Source organism: Dunckerocampus dactyliophorus, chromosome 3 (genome assembly GCF_027744805.1).
Source record: "Dunckerocampus dactyliophorus isolate RoL2022-P2 chromosome 3, RoL_Ddac_1.1, whole genome shotgun sequence".
Lineage (NCBI taxonomy): Eukaryota > Metazoa > Chordata > Actinopteri > Syngnathiformes > Syngnathidae > Dunckerocampus > Dunckerocampus dactyliophorus.
In genome coordinates, this window is record NC_072821.1 from 5,116,414 (window position 1) to 5,128,914 (window position 12,501).

The 12,501-nt window shown below is 40.9% G+C and overlaps 1 protein-coding gene across 1 annotated transcript in view; it reads right to left on the reverse strand.

Moving 5' to 3' along the window:
• The window catches only part of hcn4 (hyperpolarization activated cyclic nucleotide-gated potassium channel 4), a 109,013-nt gene that overhangs the window by 10,940 nt on the left and 85,572 nt on the right, over positions 1 to 12,501 (reverse strand). The window contains exon 7 of the mRNA XM_054771413.1: positions 112 to 276. Within this exon, the coding sequence (XP_054627388.1) occupies positions 112 to 276 (165 nt within the window). The remainder of the gene's footprint in view (positions 1 to 111; positions 277 to 12,501) is intronic.

A 12,501-nucleotide genomic window follows, 5' to 3' on the forward strand; every position in this document is an offset into this window, starting at 1 on the left:
ACGCAAGATCCAACCCGCACCGTGACGAACCAAACCGAACCATTCTGCTGGGTAGAAACATGTCTCAGATATTCACTCTTTAATGACAAATGAAAAAGGATGAATTCTTACCAATCCTGTCCAGCCTGTCCAGAGCAACTGTCTCAAAGGCCCGTCTCATCATGGGATACTCCTCCAGCACCTCGTTGAAGTTGTCCACCGACAGCGAGTACAGACGACAGTACGTGTCAGCCCGGACGCTTGCTGTCCTTCTGCCTCGAGTCAGTAAACAAATCTCTGTAGTGAAAAAAAAAAACAACAACAAAAAAGGACAATGTTAACAGAATCCTCTGCTTCCAGTCAACAGGTGACATTTTCACAGGCTAAATGCTTGCACAGTTGAGCTGGAATGGTCCCAGGGCTGAGCAAAGAGTCTATAATCGCTTGAAATCTCTCACATGTATAAATGCAGGGCGGTTTAATCTACTCGAACACACAAATACTCAGATTTAACAGCAAGAGAGTATGATTTTTCACCCACAAACCACAACCAGACATTTAATAAACTACCTCTTGGTGTATACAGTGTTGTGCAAAAGACTTGGGCCACCACGAGCTTCAGTACAGTACAAAGCTAGCAGGATTACGCCACAAATACAAAACTGATTTCCATGAAACTTTATCTAGAGAGGTGGTGTATGGTCAAGGAAGAAGACATTCAATTTTGGTCAGGTTCTGGATCAGCTTCTACTGTTCAGCACTTAACCAAAATAAATTGAGGACTTTTTATGAACAGTGATTTGCAGTACTGCTCTGCATGATCCACGACTGGGATCACCATACACTGTATAAGGCGGGGGTCTCCAAACCTTTTCCACCGAGGGCCACATACTGAAAATGGTTATAAGAAATATATATATACAGGGACCGAAATTAACCTGACGCAAGACGCTAAATGCGTGCAAAAACTGTCAAAATCGTGCAGATTTTCCATCTAAGACGAATTACTTTGCGTTTCATCGGGTCAGTTTGGTCACGGGAATAAGGGCGCAATATAATTTGCGAAAACCAAATTGCGCTGGGAAGCACGGTATTACGGTATTACGGCCATGGTGCGTATGAAAGTAGATCTCCGATTGGTCGTGAGACATATTCCCATCCAATCACGATCTGTGTTGCAGCAGATCGTCATTTGCTGTTGGAAACAAATATGGTGGTCCTGCTGCTGTTTTAGCTGGCGATCTGCAGACTGAACACGATGATTATTAAGTATTTTGCCAAGGCGGACTCATGTCACTCGGAGCGGCACAACAATAACAACCCTCCGAAAAAACAAAAAACAACGGCTGATGACTTGGATAAGCCCGCGGTTTCTCAGTTGGCCTCAACCTCAGCAAGCCCCTCCACAGGCGCCAGTGACAGTTCCTGGACGCCGACGGTGAGTGATAGACGACAGCTGCCACCGAGACCTGGTGCATCTCATGTCGCCATAACCAGCTCGTTAAAAACAGTTCGGAAGTGGATGAAAGAATTGAACACGGACATTGGTTATAAAGTCAAGGACGACGATTGTGATTACGAAATTTGGTGTGAGGTGTGCAAGGAACATGGTACTGGTTCAGATCGTGGGTCGGCGCTTGTGACTGGTAGCAACAGGGTGAAAAAGGAGGCAATACAGCAACACATTAAATCAACACTCCACCAACGGTCGTTAGCAACCAGGCACGCCAAATATTTGGAAGCAAACAAGAAACCAACTCCAATTGAAGACGGCTTTAAAAGGGCTGATGAAAAAACACTGGAAAAAATGGACAAATTATTCTTGACAGCATATTACACGAATACAACATACCATGATTGATTACCAGGGGATTCGATCACAGGCAATAGGTGTACAGTATACATCAATGATCATGACGTGCATGATTTTTTTTGCCTGAAAATTGCTTCTTAGATGAGCAATTTGCTTGTAAAGTTAAAATCTACAAGCAACAAATTGCTTCCACTGGATTTAGGCAATTTCTACCCCTGATATATAGATATATATATATATATATGTATACTTCTTCCGCAACCAAATAAAAAAATTACAAGTTAATTTCATTTTGTTTGTTTGTCATAATATTATGATTTAAAAGTAACATCGTTTTTTTTTTAAATATTTCAACTCTATGCTCCTAAAACAGCACTATTTTTCTCATAATATTACAAGTCTATTTCTGCAAAATTGTGTAAATAATTTTTTTTCTCGTTAGGCAACGACTTTATTCCCATAATATTTTGACTTCATTCTTGTAACATTAAATGTTTTTTTGGCAACCCAATTGTCCAAAAATGATAACTTTGTTAATTGTTTTCTTTGTTTTTCATACATAAATATATATATACAAATATGATGTTATTGCGATGTTATTCTCGTAAAATTACGACTTTTTTTTCTCTTAATATTTTGACTTGTAAAATTACTGCCGATTTTTCCTTTATTGCTGTTGCTTCTTTTTTTTTTTTTTTTTTTTTTTTAGGTTTTCTTGTTAAATTATATTTCTAGAATGTGCCACTGGCATAAATGATCCTAATATAACTATTTTCTCATACTTGGGGGGGGCATTTGTGTCCCGCCTTCCTCAGTTGTCTTTATAAGTTGATGTTTACATTGTAAGTTTTCAGTGGTACAGGAATGATAGAGTAACAGATCCTGGCACACAAGCTTAGAGCGCCCTCTCGTGGCTGTCAGTGTGAAAAAAACATATATAAGTCTCTCTGGAGTACAAGTCACAGGACCAGCCAAACCATGAAAAAAAGTGCGACTTATAGTCCGGAAAATATGGTATTTTTTTTGTAAAAAAATTTGGTATTGAACTGTTGCACACAAAGAGGCAACATTTGGCAATACATGCACCTCTAATTCTCTAATTTGTTGCATGAGGTGATCACTGCCGCTGTGAAATCTTAACACGAATGAAGATCGACTACCAACAACGTACGACCTTCACATTAAAAGCACTGTGCGTTACATCTTGTCTGACTACACTGAACAAAAACCTGAGAAATGTTACTTCAAACAACATCTAATTAAAAGCATGAAATGAACACTGACTCCCCATTGGTGCGAGCCTGGAGTTTGTTTTCCAGACAGAAGATGATCACTTTGTTTTTTGATTGACAGCCAGTGGACTAGAATGAATCACCTTGACATTGAGTAAATACAATCACGAGCTCTCAACGCCACATAATAACGTCATCAAAGCTCACCTTTATGCATTCAGACCCAGCGCCAGCATTTGGGAACAACGATCAGGTGAAAGAAGAAAGGGAAAAATATAAAAGTCTATTTGTGGCGGCATCGAAGCAACTTCCACTTGGTCTTGGAGCACAGAACTATGGTGCCTTCAAGGCCCGCTGAGAATAAACGTTCCATGAGACATAATGAAACAAAACGATATAAGCATGCAAGAAATAATTATGCGTATTCTAACAGTTATTATTTTTCCAATAAAAAAATAGCTTTTATTTCCAAAATGATACGCTTTTACATCAAACTTGATGTAGTTGTTGCCGGTGGTTGGCGACTTGCAGTTTCTGCTTTACCAAGTAGTGGACCAAGTAGTGGTGTCCAACAGCAAATACTGTATAATGAGACCTATTGAATGCAAGCTAAACATTAAAATCATATGACAAACGGTCCTAACGATTGTTCTCCCGTTAATGTACATGCTCACAACACTTTTGAGAGGTGTGTCAGGCCTCATCTGCCACACAGCTCAGGAAACTAATGCTCCATTAAACAAGTTTGCATGACTGCTGTGCGTCTGCATGTACTGTGTGCATATGTAACGTGTGTGTGTGTGTGTGTGTGTGAGCTGGTGTGTGCACAGCGAACGCATGCATGCATCATCGCACCGCTGTAAGCGTGTTTTATTCATGAGAGCTCTTTCCACTATAAGTGGCTGTGATAATAGAGGCTATATATTCTATAAATATGCATATGTGGCTATGGCTGCACCTATGAGGATGCAAACTTTTTGTGTTATATTTTTGGTTGTTGTGTGTGTGTGTGTGTGTTTGCATTCATTCAATTCCTGCAATCCTACTCTCTCTTTGTGAAAAACCCATTTCCCGTTTATCTCCCCCTCATATTGCGTATTTTGTGCACACACACACACATGCACAGTCACTACGAAGAGCACATGAGGCCACGTCTATTTTAATCAATAAAAACATTTGTAGCACTGGCTGTTGTTTATATTTGGCTACGAGGCTATGATGGCAGCGTGTAACGCGCACAATGGAGCCGGCTGTGTTAAAGGGCTGGTAACAATCACGGCCGATCACATCACAGCGCCTTCCTTTAAAAGGAACCACTCGCCCCTTTCACTATTGCATGGAAAACTTGCAAGACAGGTCCGGCAAAGTTCACAATTTAGTGGAAGCTCACTTTTAGGGGTGTCACGAGACACCCAACCCACGGGACAAGACGATGCGTGAGATCGGGCCCACAAGAAAGAGACCAGACGAGATTTTTACATTCATTTTAAGGAAAGCAACTGAGCCACAAATCAACACAGGCGCGTTTTGAAACGTTTATTGTCTCTATTGTAAACGATATTATTGCCAACATTTTTTTTTAAACCAAATAAACCACTGTTATGATAATATATGATAACACCTCCCCCGCTCACTTTTGGTATGAACCACGCTACGTGATGGATGGACGTTTGATGACGTCTGAGCAGCGTGGGGGTGCAAGTATCCCTCCTGTAGAGGGCGCCCATCTGCCACGCTGATCCTGACTTGATGAGGAAATGAGCACTGAGCACAAATAAAAAGTTTGTTTTTTTTCTTTCTCCCTCGTGGCACCCCCAAGAGAATGCCGTCCCGGGAAATTACCAATGTGGCCCATAGCTCGAACCACCACTGCTCATACCACATCCTTTCATAAGGTTCCAACCATTTAATCATTATTTTGTTTTAGAATGAATGTATTATTTAATGTATTTGATGTGTTATTAATGTAATTTCATTCATTATTATTATCACTGCCTTTTTTTTCTGATAGGCTGGGAGAGATTACATTGTTCTGCCTTAAAGTGAGGTCTATGCGGTTGATTTTAAGCTTAAAAATTGAAATTAGTATATGTAAATAAATGATATAAAGAACATGAAAGACAGTAATTTTGCCCTTGGCCTAGAATTTGTCCAGCCTGCTCGTCAGTTTCTTGTTTAGCTTTGAGCGAGTTTGCTTTGGATCCAAACTCAAGCACGGATGATTGTTCCCTGCTCTTGTATGGCCTCTCTAAGTGTGTGTGCTTGACTTGTGCGAAGACACGTCCGGGAGGCCAGAGGGCTGCCTGCAGCCTAGCAGCTCATCTTGGCCGTGTTGGCTTCATCCAGAAAGCCACAGGACAAGAGGATTTAATACAGAGCTGCGGTGCTCCTCTCCAGAGGGGATTACTGTGGAGCTCTGCTGCGGGGGGAAATGGACCCCCGGTGCCGTTACAGCCAGGGCTGCCCCCACTAGCAACCACTTACAGTGCAAGCAAAGCACACACACACACACACACACACACACACACAAGCGGGGGTATTTTTATACTTGCACATTCACAGCTGTCTTCTCCGCTTGGACATGGTTTGTTCAGCCATCTTCTCCTCTTTTCATATGCACTTCATGTTCTTCACTCACTGTCCACTCGCATTCTGCCTTTATCATCCATCTCATAACCACCTCACGCTCCATCCGGATGTATCATATTGCCAACTTCTGACAATCAAAACCAGGGCGGATATGTTTTTTGACAAGCACTACAAATTGAACCACGGACCTCTGTTGCTTCCATGTACTTATTTAACCTTTCTCCATGCTCAATGTGGATAACAACACTGCAAACGCAGTAAAAGGCATTCAACTTCTAGATATGGCCACTAATGAAATGGTTTGGTTTGGTTTGGTTTGGTTTAGTTTATTTGAACATGAGGGTTACAATGGAATACATCTCGTGAATCATTCTTTGACAGTTCCACATGTCCAAAAGGAGTAGGAAGAAGCAAAGCTTATTTAATCCTACCCCCCATCCATGACCATAAATGACCATAAATACTGTAATTATAGGTTGTTTATATGTTTATACATGTATGCATTTATTTATTTTCTTTTTTATATTAACAGTTAAGACTGCACGGTGGCTGAGTGGTTAGCATGTTGGCCACACAGTCAGGAGATCGGGAAGACCTGTGTGAATGGTTGTTTGTCTATATGTGCCCTGCAATTGGCTGGCGACCAGTCCAGGGTGTATCCCGCCTCTCGCCCCAAGTCAGCTGGGATAGGCTCCAGCATACCCCCGCGACCCTGGATAGGATAAGCGGCATAGAAAATGGATGGATGGTTGGATATTAATAGTTTATTTTATGTTTTTATTTACTTTTTAATCTTATTTGTTTTATACTTTACTTAAAATTTGAAAAGTCATCACATACAGTTCAACAACTTTGTTGTTGATTGTTAACACAGCAGCAACAGAACCAATGTTGTAATAGTGGGAAGGAGCAAACTGCTCAGCTAGCATTAATCGGCAAATGTAACACGCATGAGTTTCACACCAACAGTTTAGTGGAGCAACCAGCCTTTAAAGCATTTAACGCGCATGCTTATCAATCAGTCAATCAAACTTTATTTATATAGCCCCTTATATAAGCGGCAGCTGAACCAAAGTGCTGGACAACAAAATAACACAAGGAGAATATAATAAAGCAATAAATAAAATGTGTTAAAAGAATACAAAATACTGGAACAAATGAGTCTGAAGTTTTGCCTTAAACAAACGTAAGTCTGGGATGGTTTGCAATTCAAGGCAAATAAATGCTTAGGCAAATAAAACTGGTGGATGCTGAACACTCATCTTACTTCAAAAGCAACAACTGCCATCTTGTCACGTTATTCAAAAACAACGTCAAGAGGTTGTCTACAGCCACAGCTGTAGAGACCGGCCGTTATACGCTTTTGTAGACCACAGACCCATCGAGTGTAGAAGACTGCGATTAATCGAATGGAAAAAAAATATGGTCTGTGCTGATGTAACGTTGAGAATGTACGTTGGTAATCTTCACTCACTCACACTTTAAGAGTCATGCTGGACGTCAAGTTGACGGTCCAGGCTCATTCTGCGGACCTGAATGAGAGGTTCAAACCTAGGGCGGAACGCCAGCCTGCCCGACCCAGGCGGGTTACACTGAACCAGAGGAACAACAAGCTCACGTTACATAAGATTAGTAAAAATACAAAACAGTGCTGCACTATTCAACTTTGGGCAGATTGTTGAATGTTTTCATGACTTACATTGAGGATATTCATGAATGAAGCGACAGCACATCTACGACGACCCATTTCTGTGCAGTCTTCAGCAACAGTGAGATGATTCATAATCAGCTCCCCCCAAAATAATTGGGCTGTGATCGCTCAAATGAACATCACACCGGTCATGATACAAGATAACTGCAGCTGAAGATGAAACATCTCATTACACCGTGGTGATATTGTTCAAGCTGCATTCGGGAGAAAAGAGAAATTTTCCACTGCGAGATAAATGTTCCTGTTCCTCGCTCAGGCTTACGGCTGAGTATGTCTGGCCTGGCAGAGACGTTCGCTTGCCAACGTGTTTGTCAAGATGCCTATCTTTCCCCCCCCCCCCCACACTAGAGAGACAATGCATTCATCAAAATTAAATGACACCAAGGAAAATTGGATCTTGCTCGAGCAATTAAAAAAAAAGAAAGAAATAAGTGCTTTTTTTAATGTGGGGGGGGCGAGTACCGCCAAGTAACCATACATGCCACCATGTTTGACACATGATGTGGTGTGCTTTGGATCATAAGCTGTTCTCTTTTCATCTCTATAGATCGTTGTGTCTTGTCTTATAAAGTTTAAGTCCTTTTAACTTAAGATAATATCTTCAATGGCAGAACCGTTTGAGTTCTGAGGGTCCACAGTGGTTACCCCTTTGGAGGGGCCTCATTGGGGAAAAAATGGATGTGATGGAATCAAGACAGTAAATACTTAAAACAGGGGTGTCAAACTCGTGCCATGGAGGGCCGAGACACTGCAGGTTTTCTTTCCAGCCAGTCACTAAAGCAGGTGATTTTAATGATCGACATCTTCAGTTTGAGGGAAGGAGCTCATCAATTAAATCACCTGCTGTAGAAACGGGTTGGAGAGAAAACCTGCAGCGTCTCAGCCCTCCAGGGCACGAGTTTGACACATGTGACTTAAAGGGTCACTGACATGATTTTTCAACTTTGCTTGAATATGTTCTATGTTGTTTGTAATTATGTTCTACGTGGTTCGTTTTTTGAACGTGAATGTTAAGTTCGTCAAAATTACATTTTTGTTCTATGTTGTTTGTAATTATGTTCTACGTGGTTCGTTTTTTGAACGTGAATGTTAAGTTCGTCAAAGTTACATTTTTGTACATGTAAACAAACGCTCGCTCGTCGACCTTGTTTGGTGTATTTTTCATCAAAACAGTAGTCATGCCAAAACTTTGTGCTGCCACTGGCTGTCCACAGTGTCCCAGCGATTCTGTAAGTTAGTTTTCTTTTCCAAAATACGAAGCTTTAAGACTACAATGAACATGGCAGATACGTTTGTCATAGGACACCTCGGCATCAGACATATAGTCCCATTGGTGGTGGTTTGAATAAATACGGCTTAAAGGGATAGTTGGGATTTTTTGACATGAAGTTGTATGACATCCCCATCAGCAGTGTAGTCCATTAACAGTCCATTGGTCTCCGAAGTGCATTTGTGGTCAGATTTTGGTGATGAAAAACGTAGTTCCGCTTAGTTGCTGGGGACATTTAAGTACCGTAAAGCACCGTGTATAAACCGCACCCGTGTATTAACCGCACCCCCATTTTCAGGCTCATGGCGGGGAAAAAACATAAATCCTTGCCAACTCTTTCATCTCAAATCAACATGCGTAAAGGTACTAAGCAATTTCAAAAAGAAGAATAAAGGAGAAATCTGAACTTCGGCATCTAGATCTTTAATATTATGGTTAAGTACAGATTAATAATAATAATCCATCCATCCATTTTCTATACCGCTTTGTCTTCATTATGGTTGCAGGGGCATGCTGGAGCCTATCCCAGCTGACTTCGGCCGACAGGCGAGGTACACCCTGGACTGGTCGCCAGCCAATCGCAGGGCACATATAGACAAACAACCATTCACACTCACAGTCATACCTATGGACAATTTAGAGTCGCCAGTTAACCTCACCTGCATGTTTTTGGAATGTGGGAGGAAACCAGAGTGCCCGGAGAAAACCCACGCGCACACGGGGAGAACATGCAAACTCCACACACATAATAATAATAATAATAATAATAATAATAATAATAATAATAATAATAATAATAATAAATCAAAATAAAGAAATTTGCAATTTTCAGAGATGTTTTGATATCTTATCTTTCACTGCTTCTCTTTTTCTCTATTATTTTATGGCATTGCTTCAGTGTGAATTTGAATAAACTCTGTTGTATTGTATTTTACATTGGAAGCGTAGGTTAGCTTCCGTGTATATAGAGATCGTTTCACTGTGTGGAAATACAGACAGCCGTCAGATAAGTTAGTTGCATACACAAGCATTTTCAGCAACTGTACAGCAGAGGGCGCTAAAGTCAAAGCAACTGTCTGACCCGCAGACGGCTATTCTAAAATGGACTTCTCGTCAATTTCTGTGTCTGGTCACAGACCTGTCATCGTGTATAAACCGCACCCCGATTTTTTGCTTCTTACCAGTAGAAAAAAAGTGCGGTTTATACACGGTGCTTTACGGTAAAGAGTTCGACTTCTCCAAACAATTTGTGTTTAAAAGAGTAATACATTATATATGACTCCCGCCGTATCCCTGCGCACTGTCGCCTGTGCAGTCATGTGTATGGGATAAACACACTGGCGGTAATACCACTCTTCTGCCACGACAGAACGCCGTGGCCATCTTCTTTGTTCCCCAGCAGAAGAAGGTGTGAGTGTCCTCATCACATACACATGAACGCACAGGCGACAGTGCGCAGGTATACGGCAAGAGACATACAGCATATAACGCCAGGCATTTTTGGAGATCAGATTTTTGAGAAGGCATTTTTGTGATGCAAACGCATTACTCTTTTGAACGCATATTGCTTTGAGCAGCCAAACGCTTTACTTAAATGTCCCCAGCAACTAAGCACAACTACGTTCTTCATCACCGAAATCCGGCCAGAACTGGACTTAGGAAGACCAAGTGGGGGGTAAGTCGCTGTTAATGGACTACACTGCTGATGGGGATGTCATACAACTTCATGTCAAAAAATCCAAACTATCCCTTCAATTCCATGTTCTGCAAGTTCTCTTTTATCTCCAAATGTTTCTTAGTCCTCAAACTATTGACACCATCGCTCAAATATTTGCTCTAATCACTGTAAACATCTCCTATCTTGTCCATTCTCTCATGTTTGTTTACTCTGCCTAAGATGAGAGCTGCGCCTCCGCCGACGTCACTTGGGAAACGGTCCTTTTCTGAGACTGCCGGCCGACATGGCTGCCACCACGTACAAAAATGTAAGTTTTACTAATTTAAAGTTCGCTTTGAAAAAATGAACAACGTAGAACATAATTAGAAAGAATATAAAACATATTGAAGAAAAGTTGAAAAATCATGTCAGTGACCCTTTAAGTATAAATTGGGTCAACCATTTTTGCCTTCAATTAAAACGCAGCATGTGACCCTGCGAGTGACTGAGGTCAGATGACCGTGACTTAGATGAACACAAGACGCCTTGTTGTCATGCGGCCAAAAAGAAACTAGAGCGTTGCACCATCTGCTTGAAGAGAAAGTTCAGAGGAGGTTATTCCTGATCCAACTGCATTTCCTCATTCAGTTTGTATGTTACTGTGAGAGAACACATCATATTTTGTCATATTTGTCACAGCCTGAGATGCAGTCATGACAACCTAGTCAATGCTCACTGTGTCATTCATGACAGGTTTACATGCTCTACACACACAAACAGGCGGGCTACAAACAACGCTCTCAGTCATTGTTTATTGACTTCATCCTCTCTGGAGGGGAAAAAAAAACACAGCGTCGGGCAAAATTCGCTCAATAAAGCTGTCTTTCTACGAGGTAACGTAGTCGCACACAAAGAGGAGAAATAATCTCTACAGAAGATCTTGGAGTTTTGTGACAAAGCACCTGCAAAATTGTCATCATGTATGATCATATATTAATAATAATAATAATGATGCATTGATTTTATATAGAGTTTATATGTATCTAAAAAAATACCACCATAATTACTATTCTTCTAAAAAAAAACAAAAAACAGAGGTACATGTTTTTTTTTTTATGTCCAACGTATATACCACAAAAATGACCAAATTTTATTAAAATGTCTTTAGATGAGTATTAGTGTTCCCTCGCTCCATCGTGGTTGACCTTTTGCGGACCCGCTGATTCACAGATTTTTTTTGGTGGAATTTTATTACTTTTTAAAACCAAATTTTTACAGCATATGAACGCTGTTACAAGCCGGGCCCGATCCTTTAAGAAGAATTGCATTGTGGGAAGTTGAGTGTTGTAGTTCTGTGCTTTAGCACCAGGTTGCTGTGTCTCTCTCTCTTCTGTCTGCACCACCCATTGTCTTCTGCAGCCTGATTGGCTGTAGACCATTGTCAATCAATCTCCGTGCCATTTCTTGTTGCGAGCAAACTAGCTAACCGTATGAGCTGCTTACTTACCGCCAGTAAACAATAGAAGAAGAAGAAGCTAACCGTGTGATTCTGAACGCGGTATGTTTGAAGTTTTCTCCCCAACAAAACCCACAATGTCGACGAAACGTTCTGCACCCAAAAGGCAGAGGAAGCCGACCATCGCACAAAAAGCTGGACTTCTGGACATGCTGAAGGAAGGTGGAAGTTGTGGCTGTAGGGCGCCCGTACGTAATAAATGAATCTTCGGTTCAAGGAGGACAAGGAGGAGGGAAATACGACGACAGGAGCAACGTCTTTTAACAAGGATACAGCGGAACGGCACCAGGACGAAGAGGCATGGTCAGAGGAGAGAAATAGGCGTGAGTCACTTCATCATCATTAAGTGATAATATATCATTAAAATTCAAACGAAAAATGAACTTTGAGAGTGTTTACACAAGAGAGAAATGTGAGAAAATGTTAAAACCTGTCTGAGTAAAATGTATGGTGAGCAGTTTTCCAGCCTTAATACATAATAATTGTAAAAAAAAATAAAGTTGGCTACTTTGCGGATTTCATTATTGCGGGCTATTTTGGGGAACTATCCCCCGCGATAAACGAGAGAACACTGTATACCAACGGACACGTGTATACAATACTAATATTCACATTGTTATTCTTTTTTTCTTTTTGTTTTTTATCGAATAAAAACATAGTTATCTTGCAAAAAAATGTTTTTATCCAAAGGCAAAAAAACACATTTCTTTTTCTTGAATTATTTATATTGAGAA